Genomic DNA, 22,533 nt, shown 5'->3' with positions numbered 1-22,533 from the left:
ATTTTTTGAAAATCTAGTTAGTTTCAAAGTAAAATATGTACTCAAAATTGTTCACAAAACACCGTATTTTTTTTTTTCGAAAGAACTAAAATTTTCATAATTTACCATATGGGTATCAAACGAAGCAAAATTTTTGGTTTGATTTTTCACTTTATTTAAGCTTTTTTTTTTGTTAAATATCAAAATTTCACAAAATACCGTATTTTCAAAAATACTCAAATTTTCTAAATCTGCAATATGGGTATCAAACGAAGCGAAATTTGTTTAGTTTTTTCACATTGCATGAGTTTATTTTTGTTTTTTTTATAAAATACTGATATTTTCGCAAAATACCGTATTTTTTCAAAAATACTTAAATAACGAAGCAAAATTTTGTTTGCTTCTTCACTTTTTATGAGTTTTTTTTTTTGTAAAATACTAAAATTTTCACAAAATACCGTATTGTTTCGAAAATACTCAAATTTTCAAAATATGCAATATGGGTATCAAACGACGCAAAATTTTGTAAGAAGCATACACAATTTAAATTTATGAATGAAACATGCAAAGTATCGCTTTTCACAAAATACCGTATTTTCAAAAATAATGAAACTTTCTAAATATGCAATATGGGTATCAAACGAAGCGAAATTTGTTTTGTTTTTTCACATTGCATGAGTTTTTTTTTGGTTTTTAGAAAATACTGATATTTTTACAAAATACCGTATTTTTTCAAAAATACTTTTTTTTTAAATATGTCATATGGGTATCAAACGAAGCAAAATTTTGTTTGCTTCTTCACTTTTTCTGAGTTTTTTTTTGTAAAATACTAAAATTTTCACAAAATACCGTATTTTTTCGAAAATACTCAAATTTTCAAAATATGCAATATGGGTATCAAACGAAGCGGAATTTTGTTTGCATTTTAACTTTGTTGATTAAATTAAAACTTTCTTAAAATACCGTATTTTTCGAAAACACTGAAATTTTCAAAATATGCAATATGGGTTTTAAACGACGCAAAATTTTGTAAGAAGCATACACAATTTAAATATATGAATGAAACATGCAAAATTTCGCTTCGATGGATACCCATATTGCATATTTTTGAAAAAATACGGTAATTTGTGAAAATTTTAGTATTTTCCAAAAAATATATTGAAAAATCATAAGAAATTTCGATCCGTTAGGCACCCATACTGTGATTTTTTTAGTATTTTCGAAAAAATACGCTATTTTGTGAAAACTTTAATGTTTTCCAAAATGATTCTAATAAATTTAAAAAGTATACGAAATTACAAATCAATTGATATAAAAAAAAAATAAATCCCGGGAACGATTTTTTATTTATTTATTTTATTTTGTTAAATTGAATTTTGTCCTAGATTTAAGAAAAAATAAAGTGTAAAAGCATAACAAATTTCGCATCGTTTGATACCCATATTGCAATTTTTTTTAAATATTTTCGAAAAAATACGGTATTTTGTGAAGATTTGATTTTTTCCCAAAAAAAAACTCTAATAAATTTAAAAAGAATACGAAATTTTAAAATCAATTGATATAAAATAAAAATAAATCCCGGGAATGTTTGTTAACCTAAATTTTGACCTAGATTTAAAAAAAATAAAAAAATAGAGTGAAAAAGCATAACAAATTTCGCTTCGTTTGATACCTATATTGTATATTTTGAAAATTTTAATATTTTCGAAAAATGCGGTAATTTGTGAAAATTTTAGTATTTTCCAGAAAAACAACTTATAAATTTAAAAAGTATACGAAATTTCAAATCAATTGATTTCAAATATTTTTTTTTTACTTGAATACTGTCCCAGATTTGAAAAATACGTGAGGTGTGAAAATGAAATGATAATCTCAAATTTTGGATCGAAGAAATATTTGTTTATAAATACATAAAAAAATGGTTCACTTTACAGCATGGCCTATACATTTTTTATTGCGAGATTCCTTCTCAATTTTTCTAATTTTATTTTTAACTTTGTGATTTCTTAGTATTAAAAATTTGAGATTGATTTGACATAAAAAAAAATATTTTCAAATAATCATTTATTTCCTTCTTAAATTTTGTTATAACTGAATATTTGGAACCATCCATAAACCACGTGGACACTTTTTTGGAATTCTCGAACCCCCTCCCCCCTCTCGTGGACAATTTTCCATAGAAAAAAAATCTTTTTGTATGGAACATGGACAATCGCCCCTCCTAAAGTGTCCACGTGGTTTATGGATGGTCCCTTTACAGTTTACAGATTATGGGTTTTTATTTTTTATTTCATTTTAATATTTTTTTAGATTTTATTAAACTTGGATTTGTATTTTGCAAACTGAGTTTTTTTTCTGGGCTTGGCTATCATTATTTTTGTTAGGATTTGGATTTTCAGATATAAGCATTATTTTGCAAGGATTTTTTTAGTCTGAAAAAAAAAATATTTCAGTAAAATTGTAGTCATATTTTAATTAATCAATTTTGCCAAATTAAAAAAAAACTATTTCGTTTTTTTTAAATAAAAAATCTGTTTAAAAATTTGTTTTTTATTAGCTTAAAGTTAACGCTCAAATTAAATTGCTCATTTTTCGTCAAACCAATAATAATCAAGTGAGACAAATGTCAGATTTGAGTGAATTTTACTCAGAATTCAAGGGAAATAGAGTGAAATTATGTGTAATTTGTGAGTAAATTTTTTAATGATTTCTTTTGTTTTGGACACCCATATGGTGAAATTAGTAACAATACTTTACACCCTCGAAAACCGTCAAATCTAAACAAGAATGTCCAAAAACTCAAACTAAATCAAGAAAGAGATTTCATACATTTCTTCAGGTACTGGGTAGGTGGGTTTCTGGGTGATGATTGCATTAGGAAGAAGCAGGATAGTCTCTTTGTTTACCCTTCGTCAAGGCAAATTTAAATGGTTTTGCTTGATTTGTCAGTTGCCATTGAAGCCCATGTGGTGAATTTAGGATTTTTTTGAGTGGATTATTCTGGTTTCAACAGCATTTTCTACTTTTGATTAAATTACTTGAAGGTTCTAAAGATTTTAAAATAGTGTTGAGTTGATATTTCCACATATTTTCTCGCTTTTATGTGCTCAACCCTTGTGGCACATTTCAAAAGAACACATATTCCTAGCCCATTATCAAGCACGGTCAAACCGCGCGTAACATCGCAAAATACCTCCGAATCCCATCCACCTTTCCCAGTAGTCTCCCCATTAGGGTGCAGGTACTCATTACGTCCCTCAAAAGCCAGTCCAAACCAAGCCAGCGCCGTCCTTTTCAGCCAACCTGCCACCTGGGTCTATTACACCGTCATTAGGAGCAAAATACAGGCTTCTCGCAGTCGTTAGTCCTCGGTGGAGAAGGAAGCGCAGATTATCACCGCAACCTCCACGACGACCGACGAGGGCTAATGGTCCTAACCTCCAACCCCTCACTGTTGCACATATACTCTCCTAACACACATTCATATGAGTAGGATGAGGAACGTGAAAATCCTTTTATTCTCGGTGTTCTGACCTGGAGGCTTGGAAGTCGTGTCTCAAGAGTCCGGAGCCGGAGAAACTTTCATTTGGCTGCCTTTGTACAACTGTTGAATGGGGCTGAAATCCAAGATGGCGGCGCCGAAAGACCTTGTTTTGCAGTTTTCACCAGAGCTGTTATGTTTACAAACGCTAGCTGGCAGTTTTCCTGCGTGCTCACTCAGGAAGAACCGCTAGTTAAAGTCTGGAACTGGAAACCGCACCTGACGAAAAGTTTAAGCAGTTTGAAAATGCGAGTTGAACCGCAACTCGGCAAAATGGCGGAAAGTTAACAAAAGCGAATGTTTTTCTACGAAAGTTTGCAGTTTTTCGCTGCGCTCACTTGAGTTCGAGTGGTTGTTAAAATTGCAACGCCGAAAAGTCGAGCAAATCAAAAGTTTAAGCGTTCTGAAGGGGTTGCTGGCAACCCTGCCGGCGGAGTACGAAAATAATTGCTACACTCTTATGAATAATTGATCAACATCAGGCGAAACGATACGTTTGCGTTCGGGAAACATGCCGAGGAATAAATGTCACTAAAGACAGGCCTGGATCGATAAAAAGTGTTCCTGACAATCTAGTCGTCACTGGTTTTTCAAATTTTGACTCCACACTCGTACAGTCGTCGTAGCAGCTGTCGCCGCCGGCCATGGCCAACTTGGGAAGTATTAAGGTACTTGTGCACGTGGAGCACCTCCACTTTTTGGTCTCCAGAGCTGTGTGTGTGTGTGTTTGAAAACAGTAGAGGGAGTGAATAATGGCCCCCCAGAGGAAAAAGGGGGGAAGGTGGTTCTATTCATACACATGAATTTTCATTACAGCATTGTGTGAAAATAGCATCGTTCGGTCTCTGGGTTTCGGTTCTCCTTTTTCCTTGCAACATCGGTAACTATTATAGATGGCGCAGCAGAATTGGACTGAGGATGGCATTTTGTTAGCAAGGGAATTCTGACTAAGACATTTTGGAGCACATCTTTAATAAGTGAAAATTATGGAAACTGGTTTTTAAATTTTAAATAGGTATTCAAATTTTGAGAAATATGATATCCGAATTTGCGTACCAGCTGTCAAAATGCTAAAAAACGGTAAAATTTGTAAATTTTGACAATTTTGTCAATTTTGTCAATTTTGTCCATTTTGACAATTTTGTCAATTTTGTCAATTTTGTCAATTTTGACAATTTTGACAATTTTGACAATTTTGACAATTTTGACAATTTTGACAATTTTGACAATTATGACAATTTTGTCAATTTGGACAATTTTGACAATTTTGACAATTTTGACAATTTTGACAATTTTGACAATTTTGACAATTTTGACAATTTTAAAATTTTGACAATTTTGACAATTTTAAAATTTTGTAAATTTTGTAAATTTTGATAATTTTGTAAATTTTGATAATTTTTACAATTGTGTACTAAAGCCATATGTCAATTTTTATGTACAACGGTAAAAAACACGATTTAAAACCATTTCTGAACACTTTTTTTCCATTTTAATGCAAAAAAAAACACAATTTGACAAGACAACATTTTTGATGGATCAACTATGGTCCCCTTGGAACGAGCTGTCAAGTAGGAGCTTTTCTGTCAAGAAGGACCGCGAGTTTAATTTTTCAAAATTGGGTCATTGTACTCAGAAAAATAAGCTTTATCGCTGTAAACAATAATATCAGAAATCTTAGCTTGATTTCAAAACCCAATTATGGCAATTATAGCAAATTGTAAATTTTGTAAATTTTGTAAATTTTGTAAATTTTGTAAATTTTGTAAATTTTGTAAATTTTGTAAATTTTGTAAATTTTGTAAATTTTGTAAATTTTGTAAATTTTGTAAATTTTGTAAATTTTGTACATTTTGTAAATTTTGTAAATTTTGTAAATTTTGTAAATTTTGTAAATTTTGTAAATTTTGTAAATTTTGTAAATTTTGTAAATTTTGTAAATTTTGTAAATTTTGTAAATTTTGTAAATATTGTAAATTTTGTAAATTTTGTAAATTTTGTCAATTTTGTCAATTTTGTCAATTTTGTCAATTTTGTCAATTTTGTCAATTTTGACAATTTTGACAATTTTGACAATTATGACAATTTTGACAATTTTGCCAATTTTGCCAATTTTGCCAATTTTGCCAATTTTGACAATTTTGACAATTTTGACAATTTTGACAATTTTGTCAATTTTGACAATTTTGACAATTTTGTCAATTTTGACAATTTTGACAATTTTGACAATTTTGACAATGCTGCCAATGTTGCCAATTTTGCCAATTTTGCCAATTTTGACAATTATGACAATTTTGACAATTTTGACAATTTTGACAATTTTGACAATTTTGACAATTTTGACAATTTTGACAATTTTGACAATTTTGACAATTTCGACAATTTTGACAATTTTGACAATTTTGACAATTTTGACAATTTTGACAATTTTGACAATTTTGACAATTTTGACAATTTTGACAATTTTGACAATTTTGACAATTTTGTCAATTTTGACAATTTTGTCAATTTTGACAATTTTGACAATTTTGACAATTTTGACAATTTTGACAATTTTGACAATTTTGACAATTTTGACAATTTTGACAATTTTGTCAATTTTGACAATTTTGACAATTTTGTCAATTTTGACAATTTTGACAATTTTGACAATTTTGACAATTTTGAAATTTTGAAATTTTGACAATTTTGACAATTTTGACAATTTTGACAATTTTGACAATTTTGACAATTTTGACAATTTTGACAATTTTGACAATTTTGACAATTTTGACAATTTTGACAATTTTGACAATTTTGACAATTTTGACAATTTTGACAATTTTGACAATTTTGACAATTTTGACAATTTTGACAATTTTGACAATTTTGACAATTTTGACAATTTTGACAATTTTGACAATTTTGACAATTTTGACAATTTTGACAATTTTGATAATTTTGACAATTTTGACAATTTTGACAATTTTGACAATTTTGTTAATTTTGACAATTTTGACAATTTTGACACTTTTGACAATTTTGACAATTTTGACAATTTTGACAATTTTGACAATTTTGACAATTTTGACAATTTTGACAATTTTGACAATTTTGACAATTTTGACAATTTTGACAATTTTGACAATTTTGACAATTTTGACAATTTTGACAATTTTGACAATTTTGACAATTTTGACAATTTTGACAATTTTGACAATTTTGACAATTTTGACAATTTTGACAATTTTGACAATTTTGACAATTTTGACAATTTTGACAATTTTGACAATTTTGACAATTTTGACAATTTTGACAATTTTGACAATTTTGACAATTTTGACAATTTTGACAATTTTGACAATTTTGACAATTTTGACAATTTTGACAATTTTGACAATTTTGATAATTTTGACAATTTTGACAATTTTGACAATTTTGACAATTTTGACAATTTTGACAATTTTGACAATTTTGATAATTTTGACAATTTTGACAATTTTGACACTTTTGACAATTTTGACAATTTTGACAATTTTGACAATTTTGACAATTTTGACAATTTTGACAATTTTGACAATTTTGACAATTTTGACAATTTTGACAATTTTGACAATTTTGACAATTTTGACAATTTTGACAATTTTGACAATTTTGACAATTTTGACAATTTTGACAATTTTGACAATTTTGACAATTTTGACAATTTTGACAATTTTGACAATTTTGACAATTTTGACAATTTTGACAATTTTGACAATTTTGACAATTTTGACAATTTTGACAATTTTGACAATTTTGACAATTTTGACAATTTTGACAATTTTGACAATTTTGACAATTTTGACAATTTTGACAATTTTGACAATTTTGACAATTTTGACAATTTTGACAATTTTGACAATTTTGACAATTTTGACAATTTTGACAATTTTGACAATTTTGATAATTTTGACAATTTTGACAATTTTGACAATTTTGACAATTTTGACAATTTTGACAATTTTGACAATTTTGACAATTTTGACAATTTTGACACTTTTGACAATTTTGACAATTTTGACAATTTTGACAATTTTGACAATTTTGACAATTTTGTCAATTTTGACAATTTTGACAATTTTGACAATTTTGACAATTTTGACAATTTTGACAATTTTGACAATTTTGACAATTTTGACAATTTTGACAATTTTGACAATTTTGACAATTTTGACAATTTTGACAATTTTGACAATTTTGACAATTTTGACAATTTTGACAATTTTGACAATTTTGACAATTTTGACAATTTTGACAATTTTGACAATTTTGACAATTTTGACAATTTTGACAATTTTGACAATTTTGACAATTTTGACAATTTTGACAATTTTGACAATTTTGACAATTTTGACAATTTTGAAAATTTTGACAATTTTGACAATTTTGACAATTTTGACAATTTTGACAATTTTGACAATTTTGACAATTTTGACAATTTTGACAATTTTGACAATTTTGACAATTTTGACAATTTTGACAATTTTGACAATTTTGACAATTTTGACAATTTTGACAATTTTGACACTTTTGACAATTTTGACAATTTTGACAATTTTGACAATTTTGACAATTTTGACAATTTTGACAATTTTGACAATTTTGACAATTTTGACATTTTTGACAATTTTGACAATTTTGACAATTTTGACAATTTTGACAATTTTGACAATTTTGACAATTTTGACAATTTTGACAATTTTGACAATTTTGACAATTTTGACAATTTTGACAATTTTGACAATTTTGACAATTTTGACAGTTTTGACAATTTTGTCAATTTTGTCAATTTTGTCAATTTTTAAATTTTGACAATTTTGACAATTTTGACAATTTTGACAATTTTGACAATTTTGACAATTTTGACAATTTTGACAATTTTGACAATTTTGACAATTTTGACAATTTTGACAATTTTGACAATTTTGACAATTTTGGAAATTAAGACAATTTCGTCAATTTCGAAGAAGTAAATTTTGTAAATTTTGCCAATTTTGTCAATTTTGCCAATTTAGACAATTTCGAAAAAGTAAATTTTGTCAATTTCGACAACTTTGACTATCAATTGATAATTTTGATAATTTTGTCAATTTTGTCAATTTTGTCAATTTTGAAAATTCTGACAATTTTGAAAATTTTAACAATTTTGACAATTTTGGCAATATTGACAATTTTGACAATTTTGTCATTTTTTCTTTTTTTCAATTTTTCATTTTTTTCTTTTTTTTTCAATTTTGTCAATTTTGACAATTTTGTGCTATCACAAAAAAAAGCCATGAAATCAATTTTCGACAGTTTTGTTAATTTTGTAAATTTTGTAAATTTTGTAAATTTTGTAAATTTTGTAAATTTTGTAAATTTGGTAAATTTTGTAAATTTTGTAAATTTTGTAAATTTTGTAAATTTTGTAAATTTTGTAAATTTTGTAAATTTTGTAAATTTTGTAAATTTTGTAAATTTTGTAAATTTTGTAAATTTTGTAAATTTTGTAAATTTTGTAAATTTTGTAAATTTTGTAAATTTTGTAAATTTTGTAAATTTTGTAAATTTTGTAAATTTTGTAAATTTTGTAAATTTTGTAAATTTTGTAAATTTTGTAAATTTTGTAAATTTTGTAAATTTTGTAAATTTTGTAAATTTTGTAAATTTTGTAAATTTTGTAAATTTTGTAAATTTTGTAAATTTTGCAAATTTTGTAAATTTTGTAAATTTTGTAAATTTTGTAAGTTTTGTAATTTTTGTAAATTTTGTAAATTTTGTAAATTTTGTAAATTTTGTAAATTTTGTAAATTTTGTAAATTTTGTAAATTTTGTAAATTTTGTAAATTTTGTAAATTTTGTAAATTTTGTAAATTTTGTAAATTTTGTAAATTTTGTAAATTTTGTAAATTTTGTAAATTTTGTAAATTTTGTAAATTTTGTAAATTTTGTAAATTTTGTAAATTTTGTAAATTTTGTAAATTTTGTAAATTTTGTAAATTTTGTAAATTTTGTAAATTTTGTAAATTTTGTAAGTTTTGTAATTTTTGTAAATTTTGTAAATTTCGTTGGATTAAAATTATTTTAAATAAAGATCATAATGAAACCTCAATTTAAACAAGTTGATAACACAAAATCAATAAAACCGGCTGGTGTTGATGAAGATCCACCCCTTAACGAAAAAGAAAGAAAAACTTTCCAATTATAGCAAGTACAAGTTCATCATGAAGTAATTTTCTCAGCTCAGTTGGGGCTCCAACTTTTCACAAAGGATATTTTTCCTCAGCCCCTCACCTCATAATTTAATAACTTCGCGTCCAAACTTTTTCTTCGCTCGCGAAAAGAGAGAAAAAGGAAATCAAGCTCAGTTCATCACTCAATAAAAAAGAAACAAGTTCGAAAAAACGACTGGCAACACTGGCATGCGCCATACATCATAATCAAATCGTTGCCAGGGGATGAGCTGCAAAGTGCAGCATCGCGCCGATATTCCTCGAGTCCGCAAAAAAAATGAAAGAAGTTCGAAGCAGCTGCCATAATTGAGAGCAATACACAAAATTTCTGTCGAACAGCGTAAAAAAAACCAAAAATTCAAATCAGTTTCCCGACGACGACTTCGTCGTCGGTTGCGCCATCTAGGTAAGCCATGATCCGATTATTCGCCTTCTCTTTTTTACTCACTTTTGAGTAGCCAAAAACCCTACTTGCGATGCGGTTTCGGGCGCGGTCCCAGAACGTGGGAGTTTGTTGATTTCATTAGCTTTTTCTAATACTAATTAAAAATTAATTTGATTTTTGCCGAGCGTAACAGAAAGTGAAAACAAATTGGATGAGCTTAGCACGAACGAATCTTGTTATCTGCGATGTTGTGTTTGCTACGAACCGCTATTTTCAAATTGATTGTGTTGGTTTTCAGTTTATTGAAAATTAACAAACTGTTCGTAGAAACTGGCAACACTGCCGCGATATAGTTTGACACTAGCAACTGTGACAGTTAGGAGCATTGAGCTGCTACACGCTAATCAAATTCAACTTAACTTGACATTTCTTCTTAAAATTTGTAAATTTTGGCAACACTGCTGTCAAAACTGTTGCAAAACCAACTCACAGTAACCTTGACAATTAGCATACCCGATTTTTCCATGTCACAGCCTACTTGGAGCAACCATTAAACTTATCAGAGTGTTTTATTACAAGTCCCACCTTAATGGTGTCACCAATCGCGGACCCATCGCATCGTAAAGCACTCGAGAAAGGTAAAAATCGAGCAGTTTTAATGCACTGACGGTGGCGCCGCCATGCGGCGCCAATTTGCATTCTTTTTCTTTTTCCCTAAGAAAGGAGCCTACGCTAATGACATTAAGTGAGCGCGCTTTTTGTTGTCGGCGTCAACAACTGGTGCCAACTTTGTTGACGTGCTATCTCGAACGGGAATGACAATCTGCGAAGCATGCCATGACGATGAGGCTCATATCTGTTGCACAGCAACACTTGTCGTTGCCGCTGGCAACACTTCTTCATCCCCCGCTTCGAGGGGTGCTTTTTTCTCGCGAAAGTGCAACACAAGTAGAAGGTAAACAACACTAATAATTACTCTTTTTTTCTGGGAAATCGTGGGAATGTAACAAGAGGAGCGTTCCGGAAGTACGAAATTTTGACATTTGGAAACCTTTGCAGCAAAAAGTGTGATTTGAACTCAAATAAATTCTTTTTCTACGAGCGTGTAACGTGTAAATTGACAGATCAACCACGGAGCGTCACAATTTTCAAATTTTGACAGTTCGCGTAATTTGTGAACGTTCCCCCCTGAGTAAACTGGCAACAGCTGCCGTAACTACGAGTGCCCCAAGCTTCCACCAGTTGAATAAATGTTCGCGTGCTCACAGCTGCTTCCGGCTTCCGGAGAAGTCCGGAGCGGTCCGAAAGTCATCGGAGCGCGAAATTGTTGGGAGGAGGAAGGATCCAAGCAACACTTGGCATTACTTGCGAAATTTGCGCCGTCAAAGTTGTTGGAAAAGTTGTTTAAATAATTGAAAAAGCGCGTTCGACTCATGCAGCAAAAGTTACTTTAGACTCACATTTTGATTAGCATTGGTTCAGCGTGTAAACAAGCAGCAAAAGGTTTGTTTACGTTTTCTTATTTACATTGTGTTTCTGGATATCAAAGTTTGACAGCACCTTCCGAACAAAATCTCAAGATTCTCAAACAAGAAGATAATTATATCACGTTTCAATGTTAAACATGATCCCTAATTAGAACTTTTGCAACAATCCCGCAACCGGATTGCTGTCTGTCAACCGAAACGACAAATTCAATCAACCGTCAGGATGTTCTCGCGAAAACGGGAAGGTTTGAAAGCCCCCCTTCCAACAAGCAATCACGTCACGCACTACAAAGTGCCGGTAATTAGCTTTAAAACCGATCTGTTTCCACCGTGGAAACTTCTTGGAAAACAGAAAGAACAAGAATATTGCGTTACAGGTTGCCACCAAATCAAGCTGTCAAAAGCGCGCTTCACGCTTGCAAAGATGTACCCAATTTTGAGTTCAAACCTGTTCACTCGCTTCGCGAGCTGTCACTGCTTCGTCCTAACCTCAAATTGCACCATCTTGGTCCCCCTCCTTCCGGAAGAAATCGCGCCCTTACCGCACACTAATTAGCTCTTGTTTACACCCTCAGAAGGGCCTCCTCAAGGGCGTAAGTGGCGCCCGCTAACGTCAAACGTCAAACCTGGCCTGGCTCTCCACCATAATGGCGGCCTCATTTTGTAAACCAAAGTGCGGGTTGAAATCAAGTAGGCTGTGTGGGCGAGTGAGTGTGTTTGGATCCACATGGCCTACCAAGTTTCTTGAACCGCGGCACACTTGAAAGAAAATGATTGATTACCTTGGTTAGAGGGGTGTTTTCTTTCTCTCGCAGGAAGTAGGCGCTGACTTCCGGGGATTCGATTCTCGAGAGGGGCATTTTCGGACGTTTTGCAAGAGGGAAATCGCGGTCACTGATTTTTCTTTTTTGTTGAAGATCTTCTTTTTAAGCCCACTCTGCACCCACACAGTCAAGCGGGATAACACAAAAGTGACATGAGCTTTATAACTTTCTTTTCTCTCGGCTGCGGATGAGTGATGGAAAGCGTTTCGATGTGTGTATGTGTGAGAGTTAGAAAAAGTTTTACTCACCCGCATAAACGCACACACACACACACTCACATATAATTTTGGACGAGAGCTTGAAAGAAGCCGGAAGGATGAGCGAAAAGTTTCACTTTCTTGTGCGGAAAAGTTTTCCCCTTTATTTGATGATGAAATGCTTTTGTTGTGCGTCAAAATTTTATCAGCTGCAGCCGCTCAAACTTGGATCTTGCTGGAAAATGTTTGGGTTCCTGAACCAAACTTCGTTTTTTTTTTGTTTTCTCTAATCAAACTTTTCAATTTTTACATCTTTAGTTTTTGGAGAAGCGTGTTAAACGGTTCTTTTGACAGAAGCGTACACGTTAAGTCAAAATTGCCAATATCGGTTTTAGTCTACTGTTACACTCATATAGAAAAATACACAGGTTTCATTAAAAAAAACCCAAAAACTAACTAATTTAACAAGACAATCAAAATTGTCAAAATTGACAAAATTGTCAAAATTTTCAAAATTGTCAAAATTGTCAAAATTGTCAAAATTGTCAAAATTGTCAAAATTATCAAAATTGTCAGAATTGTCAAAATTGTCAAAATTGTCAAAATTGTCAAAATTGTCAAAATTGTAAAAATTGTCAAAATTGTCAAAATTGTCAAAATTGTCAAAATTGTCAAAATTGTCAAAATTGTCAAAATTTTCAAAATTTTCAAAATTGTCAAAATTGTCAAAATTGTCAAAATTGTCAAAATTATCAAAATTGTCAGAATTGTCAAAATTGTCAAAATTGTCAAAATTGTCAAAATTGTCAAAATTGTCAAAATTGTCAAAATTGTCAAAATTGTCAAAATTGTCAAAATTGTCAAAATTGTCAAAATTGTCAAAATTGTCAAAATTGTCAAAATTGTCAAAATTGTCAAAATTGTCAAAATTGTCAAAATTGTCAAAATTGTCAAAATTGTCAAAATTGTCAAAATTGTCAAAATTGTCAAAATTGTCAAAATTGTTTTTTTTTGTTTTCTCTAATCAAAATTGTCAATTTTCACATTTTGAGTGGTTCCCGAAGAGCGTGTAAAACGTGCCTTTTGACAGATGTGTACACGATCATTCCAAATTGCTTATTTCAGATTAAATCTACTTTTAGACCCAAATTCATTTACATTTACAATTGCAAATTTTACAAAATATACAAAATTTACAAAATTAGCAAAATTCACAAAATTTACAAAATTTACAATACTTACAAAATTTACAAAACTTACAAAATTTGCAAAATTTACAAAATTTACAAAATTTACAAAATTTACAAAATTTACAAAATTTACAAAATTTACAAAATTTACAAAATTTACAAAATTTACAAAATTTACAAAATTTACAAAATTTACAAAATTTACAATATTTACAAAATTTACAAAAAAGTTGCAAAGTAACCGCCGACCTTACAAGTCGCATTCTCAACGCCAGTCCGCAGTTTGTGTGCGCGTCGCCGCTTTTTCAAAATGTGCACCGTAGACAAAAACAGTGTGGTTCTGGATTTTTGTCAACTCCAAAACCAACCAAGCCCAAAGCTTGTAAAAAAATTTCTCGCAGACCTTCAAGTAAACCAAGAAAACTTGCGAGCATTGCAATTATGCAATAGAAGAAAAATAGCCGTGTTGCAGTTCGCCGACTCAGCAATGGCCTCGTCCATCATCGACAAACCTCTGGTATATCAGGGTTGCAAAATCCCGATTTACTTGGACAACAACGCTACGGAAGTTCGTGTGCTTGACCTACCTCTAGGCATAAGCAATGATGACGTAGTCAAAGTGATGAGTAAATACGGCGAAGTTTTGACCATCACCAACGACCGCTGGATTAACTTCTTCCCAGGGATCTCAAATGGAGTTCGGACCCTGCGGATGTTGCTGAAACAGCCAATGCCGAAATCAATCACTGTAAACAATGCTGCTGCAACAGTGACAATTATAGGCAAAAAATCGCTTTGCAAACTCAAAGCAAAGAACAAAAAATGTGCGGATTCGAGTAAAAAGGTGAACCAAAAAAGCAGTACACAACCGATTGAACCTGAGCCAAGCAGCAGCAGTAAAAGCAGCAACAGTAAATCAGACCAAAATCCAATGCATACAAGTACAATTGACGAAGAAGACAACGATGGATTCGAGACCGTGCTTTCTAAGCACACTCGCAAAACCCGGAAGCGCTTACAGGCATATTTGGACGCGGATGACGAATTAACAACAAAACGAAGAGAGATGGCTGCAGAAGAAACAGATGAAGAAGATGAAGATGTCATAAAAGCTAAATATTATAAGAAAAAGTGTTGTGAGATAACTTCTAAATCCCTGGAAGAAGAGGACGAAGATAAACTTGAAGAACTTGATAATTCACTCTTTAAATATTCCGCTAAATATTTGAAACATAGACAGAAATCGTTAGAAAAAAGGCATGGTAATAATTATTGAAGTGATTTTAAACTCTGTAATCTTTCCTCTTTCACTATCCACCTTGAAGAGATGAATGCACAATGGTGTAAAGTCTCTATAATAATAATAAAAAAAAAAAAAAAAATTTACAAAAATGTCAAAATTGTCAAAATTGTCAAAATTGTCAAAATTGACAAAATTGTCAAAATTGTCAAAATTGTAAAAATTGACAAAATTGACAAAATTGTCAAAATTGTCCAAAATGGTCAAAATTGACAAAATCGTAAAGCCTCATCTGTGCGCATCTAGCTCTGGAATGTCGCAGCGTTGACGTGGCCAACTTCCGGACCTCCCGCGAATTAGGACCGATACAGAACCCATAACCAAGCAGCAGCTCAAATTTGGCCACCAACGACGGAGCTCCGATGACGAGTTGGTTCCAAAGGTGGCAGGTTAGCCGGACCTGATACAGTTGGGGCCGGTCCAGGTGCTCAAAGATGGTGATGCAAAGTTCCGGCGGGAGCTGAGGGAGGGCCGACTTTTCGCGACAATTCATTGCAGAAAACCTCTTGCTGCGATGAAACGCACAGCGCTACTGCGAAAACAAGTTCCTCTCAGTCAGCAATTAATCAGCTGAGTCAAGCGGTCTGGTCAAACGAATGCGTCATCGACGCGTCGCACCAAAGCAACCTTGAAATGCGGTGATCTCACGAGAGAATGAGAGTTTGAGAGCAGCCTGTTTTCACAGATTGACATGTTGAACCCAAATTTGTGTCGTTCGAAGTGAGCGTGTTTAGAACTGTCAACAATGCCGATCGAAGTGATCCCATCGCAGCCTACTGCGACTCGTGATCGACTGTTGCGTTGTTCAATCTGTTTGTCTGTGGTTGAAGTATTCAAATCAGTTTCAGCAAAAAGATGCTCACTGCCGATCGTGCGAGCGATCCAGCGCCGCAAATTCCACCCGAAGTTTGGACCCTAATCTTCGAGCACTTGGGCGCCTCGGACCTGTCCCGAGCAAGATTGACCTGTCGCCGTTGGAACCAGCTCATCGTCGGAAGCCCTTCGCTGCTGGTCAAATTCGAGCTGAAACTGCTCGAAAAAACGCTCCGCTCGGAAGGTGATCCAATCAAAGATCTGCTAGCCTCGGCGACGATCCGATATTCGCGAGTTTTACTCCATGGAGAAACGTTCATCGATGCCGGGACGTGGTGGCCCCGGATTGGACGGAACTTGCAAGTGATGGAGATGCGGAACCGCGTGATTGACATCGCCGATCTGCTCGAACTGCTGAGAGGGTCGCCAAAGCTGAAGGTTTTGAAGGTTTGCTCGAAATACAGCGCGGAAGAGGGAATGATCCCGCAAATCGACTTCGCACTTGATTCGCTGGAGGTTTTGGAGCTGGAAACGGACTGTCCGGCTGATTTATTGTGCATGCTCGCTCAGATGTGTCCACGGCTGAAGGAATTTTCGCTGAATGTTGTAACAATTGTTGGACTCGAGCCCGAATCAGTGTTACGGGAAGTGATCGATTTCATCCGGGCGGTGCGAAACTCGCTGGAAAGCGTTAGCGTTAGCGGTACCGAGGACAACTTGCTGGAGGAACTGCTTAACGTTGAAGGATTGCGCCTGAAACGAGTCTCTTTGGCGTGTTGTGACAGAGAAATTCTTTCGGAACCGGGCAAGGAGCAACTTTCGATTGAGGAACTTCGCGTAAACATTTGTTCGGATGAGGTATAGAAACAAGCTTTTTTGAAAAACATTTTCTGTTATCCAAATCACATCTTCCAGGTTCTCTGCAACATTGGCAAAACTCTACCAAACCTGACAAAACTTTCGTGTGGATTTTTCGAAAATCAATCAGCGATCGTTCGATTCCTTTCCTTCATGCCGAAGCTCAAGTGTCTCCAAATAGCCTCCCAATGGATTAAACAACGTGAAAATGGTTTAAATTTCCCCACCCTAAAGCATCACCAGCTGGCCAGTTTGATCCTCCTGAACGGGAAGCACCCCTTGGCCTGGATTGAACACTTCCCGAATCTTCGTACGATGAAGCTGCACAACGCTGAAATTCCAAGCTGGCCGGACTTTTACGCTGCAATCTCGCTTCTAAAAGCTCTGAAAAGTGTCAAACTCAAATGTGTCAAAGCTGATCGGCATAAAGAACTTGAAGATTCGCCTACTGTTACCAACATTGAAGATCTAAACGTCATTTGCTGTGACGTTTCGAAAGCTTTTCTTGCCACACTAATTTCTTCCTGTACAAAACTCGTCAACATACACTTGGAAAACATGCAAATCGTAGATGACGACACGGTTCGAGCACTTTGCAAAAGTTCCAAACATTTGAAGTCGTTAAGTTTTTGTGGCTTGACAAACCTTACCCACGAATCTGTCAACGCCATTGCAGAGTACCGTCCACAGCTGGATAAGGTTTCGTTCGAGGAATGTCAGAACGTTACAAGGGAGGAAGTTGAAGCGCTGAGGAAGACTAACATTTATAAGGTACTGTGGAGGGAATGGCGGAAGTGGGACGGTGAAGAGGACTGAAAAAAGTTGCAGGTCGTACTCAAATAAAAGAAGTTTCAACACTTCAAAGAAATTCCATCTGGGATCAGATTCTCATCTTCACCGTACACTAGGGAACAAGAATAGGGAATTTGGAAGGCACGGGAAATGTTGATGCTTCCCCTTTTTTATGGGGGTAAGGAAAATTATCCATAGTATCTTCAAGTAAGCCACGCTTGGCTTATTTATTCAAAAGTCATTTAAAAAATTCGTAAATTTTGACAATTTTGACAATATTGACAATTTTGCCAATTTTGCCAATTTTGCCAATTTTGCCAATTTTGTCAATTTTGTAAAATTTGACAATATTTACAGTTTTGTAAACTTTGTAAATTTTGTATTTTTTTTAAAATTTTGTAAATTTTGTGAATTTTGTATTTTTTTTAAATTTTGTAATTCTTTTAAATTTTCAAAAAAAATTAATTTCTTATTTTTTTTTAAATTTTGTAAATTTATAATCTTTGAACAGTTTATAAATTTACAAAATTGCAAAATTCAGAATTATTTAAAATTTGAATCAAAATATCCGAGTGCAAAAAAGTATAAAATATTTCATGTTCTAATTTCCAAGAATTCCGTTTTTTTAACTGTTTAAACATGTCTGATAAAAATCCGATTTTTTTTTTGTCTTAAAAGGTCCAACCATTTTTGTTGCTTTTTTCAAATTATTTTTAGCATAATTGGGTACTAAAGCCCTATGTCAATTATTATGTACAACGGTAAAAAACACGATTAAAAACCATTTCTGATCACTTTTTTTCATTTTAATGCAAAAAATATATTGACAAGACAAATTTTTTTCGATGGATCAATTATGGTCCCCTTGGAACGAGCTGTCAAGTAGGAACTTTTCTGTCAAGGACCGCGAGGGTAATTTTCCAAAATTGATTTAAAAATCCATTTTAAACTCTTTGTGGTCGTACAAGAGGTCATTGTACTCAGAAAAATAAGCTTTATCACTGTAAACAATAATATCGGCAATATAAGCTTCATTTTAGGACCCAATTGAATATGTTTAAAAGTGCTTAGTGCTTTTAAAGTAAAATTTCGTTGCACAGTACTGCAAAAAAAAAATTACTCAGAAAAATATTATCATTATTCAGGCCGTATTCTGAGCTTTTTACAGCAGATTCGAGCTTTTTAATCATATTAATGTATAATGCATCACCAAATGGTTGAAATTGAAAAAAAAAAACAATGATTTTTTTAAAATATTTTATTCATTAGATATTTATGTATAAGTTGATTGCTTTGTTTTTGAAGCAATCATTGTGAATATCCTTGATTGCTTCAAAAACAAAGCAATCAACTTAAAATATGTTTGAAGCATGTTTGGAATAATTAAAAATTATTATAAAGATTGGCTAAATTTCCATGCAAACTTTTTTTATCGTAAAAAGTATAGTTTAAAATTGATATGAATTAGATAAAACTTTTTTTTCGTCAATCTGATGATTGCCTTACTACTGTACTGATGCATAATACATTTTATTGCAATTTTCAAAATTTCTCTCCTGATTATTTCAGCTATTTGAAAGAGGGTGGGGATGGGAGGGGGAACCAGCATAACCTTTAAAAATATTAACATCGGCCTTATTTCAAACACAATAGAATAAATAAAAAATATTTTTATCTAATCTAATTTTTTCAATTTTCATTCTTTTAACATTAATTTTAAAAACATAGTGCGTCTATTCCTTCATTTCCCGTTTCTATTTTTTTTTTGAAATAAAATACAACAAGGTACATAAATTTCAAATTTTAAATGCTGTATTTGTAATCGATCAGATAATGATATGCAATCAATTCTATGGTAATTCCTGTAACTTTAATCTATTCTTGGCTTTTTTATTTTTGGCTTTTTTTATTCTACAAATTTAAAAATCATAGGTCAGCAAAGTTAATAAATGTCATCATTAAATATTAATGAAATTTTTCAATTGACTTTCCCCAAGGTTCATTCTTCTCCAAAATAACCTGTCCCAATTCCGTCTCATTACGTAAAGAAATTTCTCTTCAACTGACCTTCACTGCCTCGTCTATCCTGTCTCCTTGTCCTGCTCCTTATCACAACCGCTCTTCCGGATCTTCCGCCGTCAGTCTCGCCGCGATAAAAATCCTTCACAAAACTCTTAAATTTCTGCCCGTTTGTTTGCACCTTTCTTTCTTTTTTTTTTGCGTTGAAGGAAAAAGTTGCTTTCCTTCTTTAAAATCCGCACAAGTTACACAAGAATCTGTGTTATGTACTGCCAACTCTTACTTCCTTTCTTCTTCCTCTTCTCTTCCGTTACCACCTGAATCTTTTAGGTTAGTTTCACCTTGCGTTGCTCTATATCTCGCCCGATCCACCGTCGTCGTTACATAACGAACTCTTCCCGAAGGCTTTTCACGCTGCTCTATCGCTCCCCCTTCTCCTCACACTTCCTCCTTCTCCACCTCTTCCTTCTTTATTTCCGTTTTCCCCCGCACGCCGCCGGATGCACTCTGGATGGAATCGATTACAACCGCTGTGTGCGCTGTCAGTCGCCAACTGTCGGCGGCGATCCGAAAGGATTAAAGCAAAACAAGGTTATTCACTTTGCCGCCCAAGGCCTGCCGCGATTCGGCTCGACTTGTTGGCCCACGATGACACAAACGGCGAACTTTAAGCAGGTTCACGGTCCCCGCGTTGACAGCTGCAGCAACAACAACAATGGCGCCACTTGTGTGCGCTCCGCTATTGTTCTCACTCACCCTCTCACTCCGTCACACAAAAGGTTGGTTATCACACACACACACACTCCAAGTAGGCTGTGTGACGCCGGCAATCAACAAAGCACACCTTGACAAATCGGCTGCAGAAATCCGTGAGAGCCACGCGACGCCAACTGTTGACAGTTGGCCAGCAGCGCCAACAATTCCCAAAGTCACGGCGGCCCGTGAAACAATCGCGTTGTGTAATTACACACCTCAAGTAATGTTGTGTAACTGTGTGCGTGTAGACCCCGTCAACCGTCACGCGTAAACAAACGTCACCGCCTGCTCTGACAGCTCGTAGCCAACTGAAGAAGCCACCGGAACTGGCCGTGGCGTGCCCGACGGGGTCCGGAGAAAATTTTGAGCTACAGCTCGAAAGTGAGTTACCGAACTTCGGTGAGTGAGTGACCGAACTGGAGTCACGTGGAAATGGGCGCGAGCTTGCGCCGTCAGAGCTTTTGCGTTGACGGCGGCGGTGGGTTTTGTTTTGGGAAGGTTCTGGTTCCGTGTGTCTGTCCTTGTGGAGTAGGCCATGAAGAATTTACCCGTCACCGCGGAAGAGGTGCAGAGCCTGCCTAGATCGGCGGGGTGTCGCGCGAGCTTACGCAATGTGAGAACCTGGGTTTTTGGCGAGGAGGAGGCAGTGATGAGAAATTTTAAAAATTTTAAGAATTTTAAGAATTTTAAGAATTTTAAGAATTTTAAGAATTTTAAGAATTTTAAGAATTTTAAGAATTTTAAGAATTTTAAGAATTTTAAGAATTTTAAGAATTTTAAGAATTTTAAGAATTTTAAGAATTTTAAGAATTTTAAGAATTTTAAGAATTTTAAGAATTTTAAGAATTTTAAGAATTTTAAGAATTTTAAGAATTTTAAGAATTTTAAGAATTTTAAGAATTTTAAGAATTTTAAGAATTTTAAGAATTTTAAGAATTTTAAGAATTTTAAGAATTTTAAGAATTTTAAGAATTTTAAGAATTTTAAGAATTTTAAGAATTTTAAAAATTTTAAGAATTTTAAAAATTTTAAAAATTTTAAGAATTTTAAGAATTTTAAGAATTTTAAGAATTTTGAGAATTTTAAGAATTTTATGAATTTTAAAAATTTTAAGAATTTTAAGAATTTTAAGAATTTTAAGAATTTTAAGAATTTTAAGAATTTTAAGAATTTTAAGAATTTTAAGAATTTTAAAATTTTAAGAATTTTAAGAATTTTAAGAATTTTAAGAATTTTAAGAATTTTAAGAATTTTAAGAATTTTAAGAATTTTAAGAATTTTAAGAATTTTAAGAATTTTAAGAATTTTAAGAATTTTAAGAATTTTAAGAATTTTAAGAATTTTAAGAATTTTAAGAATTTTAAGAATTTTAAGAATTTTAAGAATTTTAAGAATTTTAAAAATTTTAAGAATTTTAAGAATTTTAAGAATTTTAAGAATTTTAAGAATTTTAAGAATTTTAAGAATTTTAAGAATTTTAAGAATTTTAAGAATTTTAAGAATTTTAAGAATTTTAAGAATTTTAAGAATTTTAAGAATTTTAAGAATTTTAAGAATTTTAAGAATTTTAAGAATTTTAAAAATTTTAAGAATTTTAAGAATTTTAAGAATTTTAAGAATTTTAAGAATTTTAAGAATTTTAAGAATTTTAAGAATTTTAAGAATTTTAAGAATTTTAAGAATTTTAAGAATTTTAAAAATTTTAAGAATTTTAAAAATTTTAAGAATTTTAAGAATTTGAAGAATTTTAAGAATTTTAAGAATTTTAAGAATTTTAAGAATTTTAAGAATTTTAAGAATTTTAAGAATTTTAAGAATTTTAAGAATTTTAAGAATTTTAAGAATTTTAAGAATTTTAAGAATTTTAAGAATTTTAAGAATTTTAAGAATTTTAAGAATTTTAAGAATTTTAAGAATTTTAAGAATTTTAAGAATTTTAAGAATTTTAAGAATTTTAAGAATTTTAAGAATTTTAAGAATTTTAAGAATTTTAAGAATTTTAAGAATTTTAAGAATTTTAAGAATTTTAAGAATTTTAAGAATTTTAAGAATTTTAAGAATTTATGAATTTTAAGAATTTTAAGAATTTTAAGAATTTTAAGAATTTTAAGAATTTTAAGAATTTTAAGAATTTTAAGAATTTAATAATTTTAAGAATT

General features: G+C 32.0%; 2 protein-coding genes across 2 annotated transcripts in view; one reads left to right on the top strand and one right to left on the bottom strand.

Moving 5' to 3' along the window:
• LOC120429957 (frequenin-1) overlaps positions 1-20,644 on the bottom strand; it is a 156,916-nt gene extending 136,272 nt beyond the window's left edge. Inside the window, exon 1 of the mRNA XM_052706276.1 lies at positions 19,667-20,644. The gene's annotated coding sequence lies outside the window, so the exon portion shown is untranslated. The remainder of the gene's footprint in view (positions 1-19,666) is intronic.
• LOC128092833 (uncharacterized) lies at positions 15,992-17,826 on the top strand. Its single transcript, XM_052707690.1, has 2 exons — positions 15,992-16,807; positions 16,865-17,826. The coding sequence occupies exons 1-2, from the start codon at positions 15,992-15,994 to the stop codon at positions 17,621-17,623; spliced, it is 1,575 nt and encodes a 524-aa protein (XP_052563650.1). The 3' UTR covers positions 17,624-17,826.
• Positions 20,645-22,533: the final 1,889 nt, after the last annotated feature.

The sequence above is a fragment of the Culex pipiens genome, chromosome 1 (assembly GCF_016801865.2).
Source record: "Culex pipiens pallens isolate TS chromosome 1, TS_CPP_V2, whole genome shotgun sequence".
NCBI classification, from domain to species: Eukaryota; Metazoa; Arthropoda; class Insecta; order Diptera; family Culicidae; genus Culex; species Culex pipiens.
The sequence above is the reverse complement of the archived record's forward strand: the minus strand, read 5'-3'. Positions and strand labels throughout refer to the sequence as shown.